This window comes from Macrosteles quadrilineatus, unplaced genomic scaffold (assembly GCF_028750875.1).
Source record: "Macrosteles quadrilineatus isolate MER2022 unplaced genomic scaffold, UCM_ALF_1.0 Scaffold_5__1_contigs__length_97177068, whole genome shotgun sequence".
In the NCBI taxonomy this organism is placed as follows: domain Eukaryota; kingdom Metazoa; phylum Arthropoda; class Insecta; order Hemiptera; family Cicadellidae; genus Macrosteles; species Macrosteles quadrilineatus.
Window position 1 is genome coordinate 80,597,927 of NW_026542598.1, and position 19,030 is coordinate 80,616,956.

The 19,030-nt window shown below is 32.8% G+C and overlaps 1 protein-coding gene across 11 annotated transcripts in view; it reads left to right on the forward strand.

Moving 5' to 3' along the window:
- The window catches only part of LOC128994342 (C-Jun-amino-terminal kinase-interacting protein 4-like), a 63,760-nt gene extending 51,927 nt beyond the window's left edge, over window positions 1-11,833 (forward strand). For 10 of the 11 annotated variants that reach the window (XM_054418824.1, XM_054418826.1, XM_054418825.1 and 7 more), the window contains 2 exons: window positions 962-1,018; window positions 10,723-11,833. In XM_054418824.1, coding sequence (XP_054274799.1) covers window positions 962-1,018; window positions 10,723-10,838 — 173 coding nt within the window. In that variant the 3' untranslated portion in view covers window positions 10,839-11,833. The remainder of the gene's footprint in view (window positions 1-961; window positions 1,019-10,722) is intronic. The other variant, XM_054418832.1, reaches the window with a different exon arrangement.
- The last annotated feature ends 7,197 nt before the right edge of the window (window positions 11,834-19,030 follow it).

A 19,030-nucleotide genomic window follows, 5' to 3' on the forward strand; every position in this document is an offset into this window, starting at 1 on the left:
TGAGTCATTCAATGAAAGAGGTGTTTTGTCTATTGATAACAAATTTTACTTATTTATAGCGAGAAATATCTATATTTTAATGACGCCATTGTATTTCTATGAGAAATCACAAATAAAGAGGTCTATTGTCTAAGATATAATGATATAATAGATATAATGATTTCCATCTACATCCTGACGCAAACTAGCTGCTGATCATTTTCATGGCCAATTTAAGGGACGGAAAGTAAATAAAATATTTGTCTAATAACACTTAAAAGTGTCTAATCAATTTTACGTGTTTTATAAAACGTATCTTTTATTTACCTTCCGTAAATTTAAAAACACATACAATGCTGATCAAGAAGTTGTTTAATTTAAGGGATTACCATTTTTAGCAGGTATTTACGCCGTTTGTTGTAGACTCTTCATAATCTTTTAAACTCCTTCTTTATTCCCTAAACCTCTTTTTTTCATTTATAATAGTTCTTAATGGTTTTGCTTTCATATCGTAAGTATTTTTTTCTAGTTAAACATTGCTAAAGTAGGCTTAATTTAGTTTGAAAGGTGTGTATGCATTTTTATTTTTTATTTATTCCCTTTTCAGATTTGTTTTATTTAACTTAACAACTTTTACTAGTTCCTTATTTAATGTTTTAAGATCAAATTTAACCAAAATTTTACCTGTAATGTCTTTAATTACTGATTATTTTATTTTCATTTATTTTTTTACCTAAATTACTTTTTTTACCGTAATAATATTAAATTTGGTTGCATTTTGGTCAGGCATTTTATGATTAGCATTGAAATTAGTTTAATTTAAAAAAATTTACTTTGGTACCAAGTCAAACTAAAACTCTATATCGAGGTATTTCAAGAATAGTTTTGCTCTTTCTATCTGAAATCATTTTTATCATTGTTTAAAAACATTCAATATTAGTTATAAATTTACCAAAAGTATTAAAAACCTCTTATATTTTAGGCAATCCGGATCATCAAAACTCAAATATTTCAAATGAAGTAGATCTCTTCCCCAAGCGTATGTATATTTATGAAATGTGTGTTTCTTCACAATTTGTTCAGAATAAACTGAGTTGTAAATGTTCAAATACATGATTAGGGTGTTTAAATAATTACTTGCTCAGCACAGTTTTAATTTGTTTAGAAGAGTATTTGTGGAGAGAGGTGATTTGAATGTTTTAAATTTGAGTTTATACAAATGCTTTTTAACCCAGCTACTAATAAAGCATCACAGTTTATATAAACAGTTGCACCATCAATATAACAAGGTGCTGGTTTCATCATTTTATCGTTAAATTTGGTTGTGGTTTTCAATAATATTTAGGTGGAATTATAAAAAGTATAGGCTAACCCTTTTTAACAGTTTTAGATTTTTACCTTATAAATAAGAAAATTTAATTTTGTTAATCGCACTAAAGTGAGTGTCTCATTCAACTACGGTCTTTCAATGACTAATTAACTCTAGAAATTGAAAAGTCAATTGTTTTATCTAGCTTTGATCCTATAATGCTATTGTTTATTTGGCAAATTAAAGTATTTAAAAATATTGAAATAAAATTATAATCTGCATTTACCTTAACCACATATATTTAAGATCAAAATACTAAAAATTATTTTTTATATTATTAATTCAGTATTTTAAAATTTAGAAAACTATAACTATTTTTAAAGTCTAACTTTTACCTGTTCAACATTCAAATCACTAATCCTGTTGGATATCTCTCATGTTTTCAAATACAGTAAGAGTTAAAACTAGCGATAGTATAAATAAATATACAAGCTTAATTTTTACATTTTTTGAAATTTTGTGGTGGGGCTTTAATATTTTACATAGTACTAATCTATGGGATCATACTAATGCTTCTATATTTGAAATTCAAACATTTTTGCTCCTAAAAAATTGTAGTTACAATTTTAAATTATTATAAAACATGATGGTAAACAGAAAACACTCAGATCAATAGTTTCATTTCCGAAGCTTACTTTTCTGGGATTTCGTTGATTTATGCGCTTTATTTACTACTACCTCTACTTTCCAAATCCCAATATTTAGTTTTTACTTGATTATTTAATCGTTTTATTTTTCCCAGCTTGGTTATTGTTTGTTGTGTTGAGTTGTGTGGAGTGAGGCGTGAGAGTGGTTGTGTTTACAGTGGATGACGCTGAGGAAGCAGAAGACACGGCCTCACATCTCATTGTTTGGCAGTTGATGCCGCGGTACGAACATTCACTCATCGCTTACAGTCCGTCTATAATGCAACCACACTTTCCACTAATCACAAAACTTTGCAGGGTTAATTTATGTTCTGAATTGTTGAAAATATTCTTTTTGTTGTTTGTAATTTTCTACGCCATCGGTGATTTTTTACTTTTTTTAAGCTGTCTAAACCCTTTATTACAAAAATATAAGGCAAAGGCAGATTTTATTTTACCACCGTCAAATAGTCTCTCGATTATTCAGTTGAATCAGCTTGCCTGATTAGTTGTGAAGGCAACATTTTAAAAGCTTGCAACTTTGTCAAAACATTACCGTTTTGAAAATGTGACTTTTGCAATGAAACGTGTTAATTGATTCAATTGAATAATCATGGAACTATTTGTCAGAGACAAAGTCAAACAAGTTCTTGCCTTTACAAAAAGGTCCAGGGGCCAGAAATACGAATTTTGACAAGATTTTAAGTTGATGGCACATTTTTTTGGAGTGAAGTTTATATTTACGGCTTGTCAAGTCTGTATTTGATGAACATAAGTAGGGCTTTACAAAGGCACTAATTTTGATCTTCATACCTAGGCTTTTGCAGACGGTGTCAGTTTCCATATCAATTTATTTTTATTATTTTTATAGATTAGTTTTTTACTTGATTCTAATCAGATTACCATAGGTACTCAATATCTTTCATTTTTAGGTTAGTGCTTACTTCGTAATTATTGCATTTATGTTGCGTAACAACCATAAAAATTAGGGGTCTGCGGTGCACCAAAAAAGTCGGTACGGTACGGTACAAGCTTAATTACCGTCATCGGTTCGGTACAGCATTTTACACGGTACAAATTCGGTTGGTTCGGTACAGCCTATTATAATAATAAATTACTTTCAGCTTACTATCGTAATAAATTACTTTCAGCTTACTATCGTAGTCACCGACAGTTGGTTCCGAGCACATAAAAGTCTTATCAGATGTTTGTTTACAATCTTCATAATTTATTACTGGGGTGATGATGCAATAAAAAACCCATTAGCAGTCCCAAATCCATTAACATTTTATCACGACAATAACATTTTATCTCGACAATAATTGTTGTATTCAAGTACTTCCAAGAACTGTTGAGTTTTATCACTTTTATATCTTTACGACTTTCACCAATTCTATTTTATCATAAAAATAATAGTTTTATGATGACTGTTAAATGTTATCTCTAACTCAATCAGTATTTTCTACTGCCATAAAACTGTTAGGTGCTACATATTAAACTTGTAACCAATCTAATCTACAATCTTATTTATAAGTTAAAATATTTGTTATAAATATTTTATCTTTCTATTGAGAAACCACAAGCATATTTGTTGTTTGCATAATTTTTTTTCTTGTTGTTAAGCAAGCCTACTCGGTCTCAAATTATGTCATTGCATGTTCTGTGTCTTACATTGTTAGATGTGGCTGTTTAAGGCTTAAAAATGTTTTTTAGTTTCCTAACTACGCGCTACCCATATAAAATAATGTTAATTTTTTTTTACTTTTTGATTTTTTAATGTTGTAATATTGTTTACTAGAGAACCCGTGCGGCTCAATGAGCCGCATGGTATGAAACACAACGCCGAGGAAAACCTTATGCTTAAATTCAAGTAACTTTAGTAACATCTTAGAGTGGTTTGAAAACTTGTTAGAAACTAATTTTAAATATCTCTATTGGCGTCGTCAAGGTTTACCTACATTAGTTTTAACCGATAACTTCTAATGAATGCAAAACGATCTGCCTCAATTCGAGTTTACATGTTGCAACAAAGTTTTTCCAGCATTGAGAATTGGAGAACACTGGTACCTTACTGATAACCTGTCTTAAGTAATTAAAGTTGGGTCATTTTATTTCTTTGATTTGAGACATCCCCCTGATCAAACAAATTTTCTCCGTAGAGAATCCTGAAAAGTGAGATGATATCAACCATATTATGTGCTCCATTTTTTACCCACAAACTCTGCGTTACCAAATGCACAGCCATAATCTGCTTTGAATAGACTAAAGCAGCAACACCATTGAAAGTTGGATAACGTAATTTTACGTGTTTGTCAGTCACGGTATATGCCCCGCATCAGAACGTTCTCACGTTGTTCAGTGCAGTTTCTTTTATATACCTGTCTCGAAGTTTTGAAAGTATGTATACATTTGTCGAAATAGGTTGGATAAATCTTGTAGTTATAATATTTGGATAGCAATTTTAATTTTCTCTTTTTTGAACAGCGTATAGGCCCTTTTATTTGCCTCTCCTGAATCATAAAAATAAACTTGACTGTAACTACTCGATCGTTTAATACATAAACACTAATTCCATCACTTATGTATGGTCCAATATTGCCACTAAAACTTTCAATAGCAAATGAGTTTTTTAAACTTCCTATTTTTTACTTGACATTTCTTGATTGTGTTGATGAATTCAGTCAAAAAACGTTGTATAAGTTTGTCCGAGGAACTGGCAACATAACATAGTAGTAAACAATCCATTTAAGTTTTTTTTTCCATTGAAGTAGAGCGAGTAATACAAAAGTTTACGAAAAAACATAAGGTCCACCAAGATTTGGTATAGTCTTACTACTTGAACTTAATATAGACAATGCATTATTATAGTTTCTACCAAATGTTATGAAATATCTCAATCTGTCAGTGTCTGAAGTAAACATTTCTTGCATGCACTCATTTGATCTGACATTAGGCAAGTTAACTTTCCCACCGTGACAACACTATGAGCTTCGTATATTTTTTCACTTCCAAAGTAAGTTGTATAGCTGAACTGGCAATTGTTATTCATCTTACCAAGTGAATGTGTTTCTGGATGGGTATCAGTTAGACCAGGCCTCTCTTTTTCTACTCTCCTCATACGCACAAGATATCTTATTATTAATTGTGTCCTCCTCCCGTGTTCAATATTTCTTCTTTGAACTTGAGGCATTTTCTGTTCCTCCAACAAAACGTCTTAACCAACTGAATATACAAACATCAATATTTACTCCCAAAAAGCTAATGAGTTTCTTTTTATAAACAGCTGTTATTTGTTTTTAAAATTTGTTCTATGTATTTCTTATGGGGAAAACCTGACCTTTGAGAGGGTCTCACGCCCTTAAGAGCAGGAATTTTAAAATTCTAAAACCTTATTGCAAAACTACATATTGAGACGAATCTTTTGACACCTCAAACGTTGAAATTGGTCCACAAATAAGGGAGGAGTTGCGTTAACAAAAAACGGCTTCACGCATTATATATACAGATAATCAAAAGTTGACACCCACTATGTGTGCCAGAATTTCAACCGTTTTGCCGTATCTCAAGCCGTTTTCGAGATATAAGCGTTTTTAAACAGTTTTACGGACACTGCCCCAAGAGCCAAGTTCGCGGTCACGGGACTGGGGAATCCCCAGGTGGTGACGTCACCGGGGACGAGTCTATATATAGAAGTGGCATAGTAATGTCAATGTATTATAGTTAAAAATAATGGTTTTAATACAGTTCTGAGAAGAAAACGCAAAAATATGGGTAGCCGCGTACCGTACCGATTATGTACCGAGAACCGAGGTACAAAATATTGTACCGTACCGAACCGTACCGACCTTAAATTTTCTGTACCGCAGACCCCTAATAAAAATTCATTTCTAAACATTGTTTGCCGAGATCCTTTTTCTACTGGTTTTAGTATGAGCATAGTTTTTATCCTAAAATTTCAGAACATAAATCAACTTTCTTTCTGTTTTAACTATTAAAAAAGTATGTGTAACTCTGTTAGGTTGGACAGGTTTTCAGACCTTGTATTTGTTTATGTCTGATGGAAGTACATCCTTGATATTTTTTACTATTTTACCATTTGGATCTTATTTTATTTCAAAATAACTCTAAGATTTAAAATGTTACTAACAGCTGTGATGGTTTAATGCAAGTCAGTTATGTGGTGTGTCAACTGCATTGGTCACTAATCAACTAAGAAGATAATTTGAGTCATGAGTATTAGTTTAACCCATTGGGTGCCAGAAATTTATTTTGGTACTTTTCCAAAAAGTGCCAGAGTTTTTTTTACTAGGTGTGTCTGAAAGTGGCAGGCTTTCTGTGGGGGCGAAGCATAGTGCGCAAGAATAAAAATTGGTAAAACTATAAATTTTTATCCCAGAAGTGCCATGGAACGATATATCGTGCCTCGAAAATATGAGAAATCGATTGAAATCATCGTTGTTTTATAATAACAACCGAGTCACCCGATATGCCCATTAAAACTCACATGATCAAAAGTCGCGCCGGCCTGATATATCGTTGCAATGTATTTTTCGGTAAGACTACCGACAATGATATATCGTTGTGAAGTATCTTTCAGATGTGTTGTGCAAAACGATATATCATTGCATGGCACTCAACGGGTTAACTAAACATGGTGGTTGGTTGGTCATTGTTTTAGAATCAACTTTTATACATTTAATTTTAACCATTTTTGCGAATTTCCCTTATAGGAATAATGTTTCTTCATAATATTGCCAAACGGCTTAATCATTTTCAAAATAAACTTATCACACACTTTTATAGAAATTTCTATATTTCGGCATTAGCCTTCTTCAGGAACAAACACAATAACAAATAGAAGTGTTTACCACTCTGAATCATATGGTTTTAGCAAAAATCCAAAATACATATAATTTATGAAGAAGTAAAAAAGAAAATGTTTTGATAGAAAGAAAGAAAAAAATTTTATATATATATGTATATATATACTATCTCAAATTTAGACCGGAAGGTGTTTTAGATTTAAGTATTAATTGATGAGCTTGCTCAAGCTGTCTTAATTTCAAGTCTGGTGCGTCTTTTGCCAATTTTCTTATTCCTTTTAATGAATAACATTGTTCAAAATTTTGAGAATGCTCTCTCGCATGAATAGCCACAGGTTTTTGTTTATCAGGATGGTTTACATCATATCTGTGGCCATTCATACGAACTCTTAGAGCATTGGTGGTTTTGCCAATGTAGTCTTTAGGACAATTTTTGCATGAAATTTGGTAAATTACATTAGTAGACTCACAGGTGATGTTACTATTTATGTTATAACATCTTTTTGTTTGCCTGCTTGTGAAAGTTTTTGATGGGATGATTAATTTGCAAGTGGCACATCGTGGTTTGTTGCATTGATTACAGCCCTTTAATTTAATAAAAATTTAATAGACAGTCAAATAAAAAGCTCAAAAAATCCTAACACAGATAATTTCAAAAAAGATCCAAAATTCATCACCCAATACTTTCCTGGCCTTTACAAAGTTAATAATGTTTTAAGAGTGGCACATAATATTCTTTCAAATTCACCTCTGACCCATAATTTGTTTTCCAAACCCCCAAGACTAATATACAAAAAAGCTCCTAACTTAAAAGACATTCTTTCAAAACCCAAACTACCTCCCACTTCCCAACCCTCAGCAAAACCTTCGGGCTGTAATCAATGCAACAAACCACGATGTGCCACTTGCAAATTAATCATCCCATCAAAAACTTTCACAAGCAGGCAAACAAAAAGATGTTATAACATAAACTAGCTGTGTACCCGTTCTACGCACGGGGATCTTATAATATTCGGTTGAAACCTTCTTATATAACGAACAGCAGTTGGTTTGCATATTTTAAGATATGCTGGCCAAACTATTATACATAGCTTCATTTTATGTTGTTTTTTGTTGTTCCGGATCGGTATGACAATCAATAAAAGGTTAAATTACCTCTGTGTCTGCCGGTCGATCCTATAACGGTAGGCTTACTTTTATTTTTACTATCTGATCTCGTTTGCATGGCTCAATCACGTCCTGGTTGAAGTTCGTTCGCTACGCTCACTCACCTGTATGTTGGAGCTCGTTCGCTGCGCTCACTTTCCTTCAGGTTAGCTCGTTCGCTACGCTCACTTGCCTTCAGGTTAGCTCGTTCGCTACGCTCACTCGCCTCCAGGTTGCAAATTAGCTGTTGTCATAAATGTAAAAGAAATAATAGTGCTAGTGCTGCACCCTGTTGGTAATCCTTGTAACTTTAATGCTATTGAACATCACAGAACAGAACCAACTTGTTTAATTGAAACAGCTGTTAAGATTCAATAATTTCATTTCTCATAAGGTTAACATGGGCTTCCAGAAATTCCACGTCAAAAATCGACAAAAACTTGATTTTCAAGGGTTTACTGTTAAATATCTAACTGTCTCATATTCGATGAAATACGTCTAAAACCATCTCATATATGTATAGTATTTGGAAAATAAGTTTCAGGCGGGACAGTGCTATAGTTATTGAGGAGTAGTTGTAATAAAGTGCGTATTTTAGCGTTACCAAGAGAATGACAGATAGACAGACAGACAGACAGACAGACAGACAGACAGAAATTGAGATAAGGTTTGATTCGGTTTCTCTGACCTATGAAATGTAAAAATAACCAAAAAGTTCATTATTCTAAGCAATGTACAGACAAAACTCTAATTTTATTTATATAGATAGTAACATCACCTGTGAGTCTACTAATGTAATTTACCAAATTTCATGCAAAAATTGTCCTAAAGACTACATTGGCAAAACCACCAATGCTCTAAGAGTTCGTATGAATGGCCACAGATATGATGTAAACCATCCTGATAAACAAAAACCTGTGGCTATTCATGCGAGAGAGCATTCTCAAAATTTTGAACAATGTTATTCATTAAAAGGAATAAGAAAATTGGCAAAAGACGCACCAGACTTGAAATTAAGACAGCTTGAGCAAGCTCATCAATTAATACTTAAATCTAAAACACCTTCCGGTCTAAATTTGAGATAGTATATATATACATATATATATAAATTTTTTTCTTTCTTTCTATCAAAACATTTTCTTTTTTACTTCTTCATAAATTATATGTATTTTGGATTTTTGCTAAAACCATATGATTCAGAGTGGTAAACACTTCTATTTGTTATTGTGTTTGTTCCTGAAGAAGGCTAATGCCGAAATATAGAAATTTCTATAAAAGTGTGTGATAACCTTATAGGAATAAGCTATTGCCGTTGGTCTCAAGGCGAGACCCGGAAACAGGACTGATTTACTTTTTCGTTTTGATGTCCCTAGAAGGGGGAAGCACCTCAGAATTTTTAAAGGGGTAAAGCCCTCGGTCAGTATCTAAGTGCGAATAGTCTTAAACGGATCCTTGGTATAGTAGTTATTTTTTGGTAAACTTTAAGCCCACTCAGTTCAGTGGCTTTTGCGCCAGTTAGTAACACACATACAGACATGGACCATTAGATATATATATATATGTCCGTTAGCCAAAAACTCAAGTAAAAATTATCCTATTTTAATTAAATTTTTCACAGACATGTAAATCTACTATATTCACTACTATAACTATAAGGCACTATCGGAATATGAGATCAGGGTTTCATGGGGGGTTTTATGGGGTAAATATTGGTTTGAAGTGGATGATACAACACACAATCAATTAATTGTTGCCTGTCCACTGTCCACAAATACTTATTGTATTCTTGAAGTAAGATTTAACACTTTTGTTCTAACATAAGGTTGCATTATTGACCCAACTCCTAAGGTGTAGGCTGATAACTTGATCAACTACTGTAGCTAGCGCTTGGTGATGGGTTTGGTGGTGGAGGTTAGACAATTAACAATACAATACAATACAATAACAATACAATTAACTAGAGTTAATCTTATATCCAAGGAAATGCAAGGCTACTATACCAGGTTAATTTACCAAGGTGGATTTTGTCTAACAGGTGTAGGAAAGTTAAAAGTTCATTATTTGAGGATTTCAATTTTTATGTCTACCTAATAATAATTTACTAAGTTATTACCATGTCACACAGTTAATAATTATAGAAGTTGATGATTTGTCTTAATCACAAATCCCGCCATCTAAGTTTGCAATGCATATAACTAACATAATTGTAAATCTTAACTATTATTATTTATTATTTTTAGTTCAGTTTGTTTTCTTAAAGTTACGTTGCTTTTTGTATACAAACTTTTTAATTAGGATAATAGCTTCTCACAATGTAAAATATTAAATCCACATAAACCCCCAACAAATATGGTATCTGTCGTGAAACACATGACATAGTTCCACTATTAAAGTTGCTGTCAAGAATTTCTTCTAAGCACTCGGTGACAAAAAGGTAATTTCTCCTAAGCATTATTGTTAAATATTGCAGGGTTTGTTATGAAATTCTAAGTTTCAGGAACTTTGTAATATTCATTTACCATTAGTTTGCCTTAGCTCCTGACAATACAGTTTGATGTACATCCGATGTCACACTACGTGGTGAAATGTACATTTTATATACAGTGTCTTCAGGAACTAAGGCCAACTGAATGTAAATAAATAATAAATTTGGCAGGGAGTAGTGCAATTAATCATTAACCCATACATAACCCATACATTGTTTTAATCACAAACTACAAAATATTTGACTGGCTCATATATTTTGATCGGTACTATCACAGCCCTGTGTTTGTGGTAGGTGACGGAGAAGAAGGGGAAGAAGAGGTAGCAGAAGATCCTCAAAATCAGCTGATGCAACTCAACAAAGTGGAGAAAAGTCACCTGATCGTGTGGCAAGTAACTCTTCCTCACTGAGAACGCGACTAAATCAAAGGAAAAACACACCGATCAATCTAGAGTCCTACGGAGGGAATCAGTTTGATCATTTACTGAAATCATGTCTAGCTTTACATTCATCAATCAATTTTAATTTGTCAATAATTGTAAATAACAGAAACATCGGGTGATATGCAAGATGCTCCGTAGTAAAACTAAACGTGTTATTATTTATTATGTTGGTTTATTTTGTTATAGAAAATATATTGTGGATATTATTAATTTTAATTGTAATTGTTCTTATTTATTAATGCAATATATTGTATATATGTTTTTAGAGTGACTTTTAAAGTTGGTATTTTTTATTTATACTGAAAATATTTGTGGATCAATTAGTCAACAAAGTGTTAGTATGTTTGATTTTTGATTGAACAATGATGTTTTCAATGAATTTTTGTTCGTGGAGATTGTCATAGTTAAGATGCCTAGTTTGTTATTAAATAAAAAAATTGTATGTTACGAAATTAACGATACTCAAATACAAATACATACATTTTGTATACAGTCAGCCATTAGACAACAGCTGTGTTAATTGGTGTCGTGCAATGTAAAATATAAACATTGCATATTTGTATGTAAAAGCTTGAGCACAGTGTACATTACAAATGTATAAACATTTAGTAGTTTTGTAACTTGAGGTTTGATTAGTTATAGATTAAGTTTGTCCAATTGTTTTTATAGTAGTTTTTTTCTGTACTAAATTATAAATAATTCACCTTTTTAAAAACAGTAACAATAGTAATCCTTAGTAACAAATTTTACGTATACCAAGTTAATGTTATGCTTGCAGTATGCTCAAGGTAGAGGCTCTTTAAACAGTTTTATAACATTTACCAAGATTTAACCTTTTAATTGTGATAATGATGTACCTTGCTTGGTATGATTTTAAGGATTCGCCAAAGACATAATGTTTACTTTTACTTATGTAAGCAGTCCTTATATAGATTGTACAAATAAATGAATTTTTAACAAAATATGTTCATTTTACCCTGCGTTAAAATAGCTTAAGCGGTTGTGTCAATTAGAAAGGTGAGCAGGAAAACTCCTGGGCAAAAACTCTCCCCTACCACCATCGCTATTGTTATTTTATTGATTAAGTTATTTCAATGATTAATTGCCATTGGATTAATTTAATACCATTAGCGTCTAGTGGTGTGACTACCAGACCAGTGTTGATGGGAGTCTCTCCCTCATTCCTCCCACACGTCATCCTAAGGGCCGGCACGCACTATCCCGACCACGACTCCCTCTGATCAGATACGACCAGTTTTATAATAGGAATAAATGGGCCAAAAATCTGTAGTTTTAAAATTCCCATGTTATTCTTATGGAGAATAATTCAACTGTTGTAGTTTGCTTATTTATGAACATATTTTAATCAAATTTGGAAAATACATTAATTTCTTACTAAACTACAGTATTAACATTTTACAACAAATAAACACTTTATTATCCTCCCTGTTGCAGCAAACCTAAGTACTCGTTAAACTAATTCTATTGAAAAAGGGGATAAATGTGATATTTTTAAGGAGACATTTTAGTGTGAATCCAATCAGGTAAATGGAAATTTGCCAAGTCTGCAGGTTTGCTGTGGCGGGGGTATTTAAATTGTATCATGGTTCAAGTCATTATAAATAAAATATTGCTATTATTAAAATAGGCACTGTACAAACTAGAATTTTTTTAGTATATGCACATGTGCTTCATAATTAATGGTTGGAATTAACCACTCTTTATAGCTCAGTGACTCTAATAGCATTGACTTTATAAAGTCAATGCTAATAGGGTAGAAGAGGAAGAAGAACAATGATGAGCTGAATAATCCTTTTTTTATAACAATTTACTAACCGATCAGCATTACATTGCTATATAGGTTAGGTATAATATAAGAAAAATATAGCATTATTAATTACATTAACATAGGTAGAGGTCAGCAGCTAGCCGCTCAGGCACTTATTTTCACTGTTTTAGTGGGTCGGACTGTAAAGGCGCTGTCCACCTATGAAACACGAATAAGAAAAAATGGTTATAATAAAACATCTTGAGGCAATCTGGGTTTTAGTCGGAGTCTATGGATTTCAGAAGGTTGGCCTGTGTTATAAAATCCAATGCTGCTGGTTAATGGAAGTTTTTCAAATAATTTTGATGTAATTTTCTTAATGAAATCTTCTATAAGTTTGATTCCCAGTTCAAAATGTATTTGACGGGTTCGAAAATACCAGGGACATTTTAGAATTATCCTTAAAACTTTATTTTGAAACGTTTGCAGATTACGAATCGAGCTTGATGAAGCAATTAATTCCCTATACCGGGCGGGCGTACAACAATAGTGGACGTAGAAGTGTTTTGTATAGAAGGATTCAATTTTTAATAGACATACATGATTTTTTGTTGATTAAAGGAAACAATTTTGATAATCTGCCATAAGCCAAATTTAATTTTTTATTAATATGAAATTTCCAATTTAACTTTCAGTCGAAGTACACCAATATATTATTGCTATTATTGGTATTTTATTGCTTGGTCAGGAGGGTTCCATGCAATCTGTTCTTCTAGAATTTCTAAATTTGGAGGCTGACGGTTTTCGGAGGGTAAAAATCTTAGCTTCATAATCCTGGAAAGACAGACATATGTCATGCTATGCCTATGCCTGTCAGCTGTATGTATGTATACAGAAAACAGCTGTTACAGTATTGAATATTCATCAACAAACTGAAGGTAACCTAACCATCAAACCAAACCTTACTAAACTTAAACTAACGATAGTAAAATAAATACCCCCGCCGCAGCAAACCTGCAGACTAAGCGAATTTCAGCTTGTCTGATTACATATTTACTAAAATATTTCCATAAATAAGATAAATAATACTTAACGAGTGCTTAGGTTTGCTGCTACGGGGAAGGTAAACAGTGTTTTCAGACCAAACGTCAATAGTATGAAATAAATAAATTTGCCAATTTTTATCAACATATATCCATAAACAAGTAAACTACAACAGATTTCATTTTTTTATAAGAATATCATGGGAATTTTAAATTTACACTTTTATGAATTTTCTCCGTAACCATAAGGCATACAACAATGCTTTAATATATTAAATTATTTTTTTTAAGCTCTATAAGATGGTTGGGAAAGAAATTCCAAAATTTTATGTTTTTAGGGTTAACCCCATAAACCCCCGTTCCCATGGTCCGATCATGCTAGTTCGCCAACTCGTTCAAATAAATTTAGGTTTACACTTTTATTCCAATTTTCATCAAAACCGGATAATTTTTGTTCGAGTTACCGTGCTAACAGACACACACACACACACGCACACACACATATATATACAGGGTGTTTTTTTTTTAACTTGCATCTTTATTTATGTAAAAACCGCAATAGATAGAAATATGCAGTTGGCGGGAATCATCTGTTGACGTAGGGGGCACAATTTTTTTTAATTCAACGTTACATTCACATTCCCCCCTTCCCACAACTTAATTTTTTTTAAATAGCAAGGTACCCCTTGTGACATATCAAATGAAAGAGCATAAAAAAAGAAAATGTTGGATGAACAAAAATGAAAATCGGTTCATAAATTTGTGAGATATTCCCCCCCCTCCACCCCCCCGAACTTAATTTTTTTAATAGCAAGGTACCCCTTTTGACATATCAAATGAAAGAGCATGAAAAAAGAAAATTTTTGGTGAAAAAAAAATTAAAATCGGCTCATGAATTTGTGAGATAATCCCCCCCTTTTTCCCCTACCCATAACTTTTTTTAATAGCAAGGTACCCCCCCCTTGTGACATATCAAATGAAAAATAAATTTCACCAAACATTTTATTTTTTCATGCTCTTTCATTTGATATGTCACAAGGGGTACCTTGCTATTAAAAAAAATTAAGTTCCGGGGAGAGGGGGGGAAAATATCTCACAAATTTATGAACTGATTAAAAAATTTTTTTCAACAAACATTTTCTTTTTTCATGGTATTTTATTTGATATGTCACAAGGGGTACCTTGCTGTTAAAAAAAATTAAGTTGGGGGCAAGGGGGGAAAGGGGTGGAATGTAAATGTAACGTTGAATTCAAAACAATTGGGCCCCCTACGTCAATAGATGATTCCCGCAAACTGCATATCTCTATCTATTGCTGTTTTTACATAAATAAAGATGCAAGTTTTTAAAAAAACACCCTTATATATGAATTTGAACGGATGGTGTTATAGGCCTCTGGGCACCTCGAAACAAAAAAGTAAATCGGTTCCGAGTCCAGGTCTTACCATGAGACCTTCCCTATATATCTAATTCTGTAAGCCCAAAATTTTACAATGAAATTGTCAGCGAATGGGAGGCCGTAGAAAGCTGGGACAGGTCTCATTTTAAAGGTCTGGGCATGAAATTTTGGGGGAAATTATTCATTTTTCTTAATTATGCACCAAAAGGCTACGGAATAAATTTATTCACATTTAAATAGCATGGGAACCCAAGGTCATGTATGCTTTGTTTGTTTACTTTAAAACATGTGGTTTTAGTTTATTTAAAGACATTTACAAATTACATGGTAATTTGTAATATGTATACTACTGTATTATAAAGCTGAAATAGACTTTTTTACAATTTTAAGGATCTGAAATTAGTTAATGCAGTGTGATTGGTTGTGTTAAGTATGTCTGAAAAAAGTTAGAAGGAATTACTGGAGTAGGCAAAGGGAGCATATTTTCCATGCCAAAAACCAAACTAATATCTACGGATCCTAATATGCCGTTTAAGTTTACAAGGATTCAATTCCCATTGCGATTAGCTTTCGCTATTACTATAAATAAAGCGCAAGGCCAAACCTTCACAAAAGTTGGCATTTATTTGAAAAAACCCAGTGTTTACCCAGTGGCCAGCTTTATGTTGCTTTTAGCCGGTAAAGCGGTCAGATTATGTTAAAATACTACCAAATAAAGACCATGGAATCTACTAATATATGGATAGGTACTGTAAAACAGAGAGATTTTGCATTTTACAATTTGGAGGATGACCCATTATCTCTATGTGTTTTTTCAAAGTGAATTTGTCTATATTCAACGAATTTTATATGTATTTAATTAATAATCATGAAGAATACTATTGAAAATGTTGTTTAGTTGTATTATGATTAGAAAGTTTAAATTATAAACACACCGCATAAACAGTCCTTTGGAATTTTTATTTCAAACAGAGCAGACATCAAAATGCATTATACAGCTATGTAATAACTATCATACATATTATAACATATAAAAATGTTAAACAATTTTTCAAGATAGTGTAACCCATGAGACTAATAATTTGTACAAAATAATTATCATTCAACTAGAATATATATATATATATATATATACATATTAAAAAACATATACATATATATACATAAAAAAAAGAAAGAGGTTATGGTAAAAATGACTTGATAATGGACATAGTTCGATCCGAAACATGTCGTCATGAAAAATAAAATAATTACTAAAAGGGTACTTTGTTATATATGTTTTTGATTTTTATTATATAAGTGTGTAGCCCTAAAATGCAAGAAAATAATATATACATATATATAGGGGCTATTGCCCCTACAAGCCACTAGTATATGGGAAATTCGCTAAAGGCCTAGTCAGTCGATCAGTCTACTTGCTCTTGCCGAAACCAATTAGTGGACGTCGCTCGCACAGTCGCACAGTACGTGAAACCATTGACTTTATATCTCTACGTGTAGATATATAAAGTCAATTGTGAAACACTGAGGCCGAGTCATATTAGAGGTGGCTGTGGTCATAGTCATAGGGTACGTCCACAATGCACGCTGGTATGAGCATGAAGTCAGATTCAGATTTTCGGTGCCGAGTGTCTGCCTCAGATGAGGTGGCCATAATGCAAGCAGGTTGTCAGCCGGACCTGTCTGTGTTGAGACCTATTTAAGGGATACTGTACATTGATACATACATGTTTTATACATATTTATACATATTTTATACAGGTTTTATACATATTATTATAACTTCCCAGACAGCACACTTTCTCCTCAGGACATCCCACGGATATTGCGACAGGATATGCAAGATATCCCATAGTGGTCCTATGGTCAACCTGGGATATCCCAGGATATCCACAGGAATGCGTAATGTCCCCGCCCGGGGATGTCCTACGGATAAGCTCACACGCATATCCGTAGGACATCCGAGGTTATCCCAGGGTAGTCCTCAGGACATTCTCAGGACATATGGGACTACTATGAGATGTCCCTGGGATAAAGTGTGGTCTGGGCCTGAACATAAAAAACACAAAATAATATAGATTTAGTATGAAAAGCTTAATTATAAGTTTAGTAAATTGATTAAATAGTTAATAAACACAAATTTTGAAGAAGAGAAAAAAGTTTTTGGCCCAGACGGGCCTCGAACCTGGTACCTTCGCCTTATGAGCCTCTTACCTTACCTCCTGAGCTATCTGCGCTTGATGATTATGGGTGTTTTCAAGTGGTGAAAGAGTAGCCGACAGTTGCAATGGTCGCAATACTTAAAATATTTTTGATACTACCCCAGTATAGGCTATAATATGATTCTGTTAATCTGTTTAGGCCTCAAGTAGTTGAATTGTTTTTCTGGTAGTTGGAGAGGATACTGGTATTTGAATATAGATTATTTAATTACCATTAGATTAGCACTGTTATAGTTGATTGTTATATGATTAAAATTAGTTTTTGGTTGTTTTATTAATTTAAAGTTAGAATTAAATTCACATTTCACACAACTATGATAGAACTCTAGTTTTCTTGAACTCAGTGGTAGTAATATGTCAGTAAAGTTAAGTCAGCCCTTGCTAGCCACAGTATTAACAAGACATATTTTCAATCTGGGAAACCTTAAACTTTTAAAACAAATTATAAAACCTCAACATCTTAATGCGTGGGAATCTTATTTTTAGAAAAAAAACAGACCAAAATTATTTGTTAAATAATGAAGACGGCCCAATTATAAATTCGGAATTACTGAAAATAATTACATCAAGAACAACACTGTAATATATCCAAAATTCAAAAGATTAATTTTTCTAATATTATTTTTTATTTTTCCAATATCCTTTAAATCATCTGTTTTAACTTTGTTTAAAATTAATTTATTAAGTAAATATTTACTTTTTGTACACAGCCTGAAGATGGAAACCAAGCTTCTGAAAGCGCTAGTGAAAAAAACAAATTATTATATATTGGCCTTGTTGAACATTTAAATTTAGATATACATTTCATCAGTGGTAGTATTTTTTTTCTTCAGTTTATTACCGGGACATTACAGGATATCCAGTGGATTTTGTACATGTCCCGGGATTTCATGGGACATTCTGGGATATCCTATGGCATTCGTACATATCCCGGGACTTTACAGGATATCCTGAGGTTAACTTACAAATCCCGGGACATTACGGTATATTGTAGGATATCCTGTGGATTTCGTACTCGTCCCGGGATTTTGCGGGATACCTGATATCCTGAGGATAGCGTACATATCCCGAGACATTCTCAGGACATATGGGACTACTATGGGATGTCCCTGGGATAAAGTGTGCTGTCTGGGTTCTTGCAGACGACAACAGGGTTTTTTATATTTAAGAATGAGCTTGAACACCTTCTTAAAAATGAGCACAAGCTTGCCAAAAACTGGGGAAAATATCAAAAAAACCTTGAAATAGCATGTCCCGTTGAAGTAACTAATTTTATTTCCGTAAGTTAAACTGCTTATTTTGTAAAAATTCAATATTACAAACAATTTAATTAAATCAGCAGATAAATTTAAGGTACAATGTTACTATATTTGTTAAAAATTATGCACTTTGATGCGCTTATTGCAATTTGCTGGAACGTGTTGAACGTTTTGATAGCAATTTGTCGATATCCATGGTTAATGTAATGAAAAACCTATACACTCAATACAAAAACAAAAATCAACAGTCCGATATAAGCAGGTTGTCTGAAACCAGCCAATGAACAATTCATTCCGGTAAAAATCTGAGTCAGACTGCCTGCGCGCAGAAAATCGGCACGCAGGTGCACTATGGCCGCTTACGTTTACTAGCATGGGATGATGATAAGCGCGCCGAGTCTGACTCAGAAAACCAGCGTGCATTGTGGACGTACCCATAGTCAGTCTTCAGTTTCAGTTCGGTTTCGGT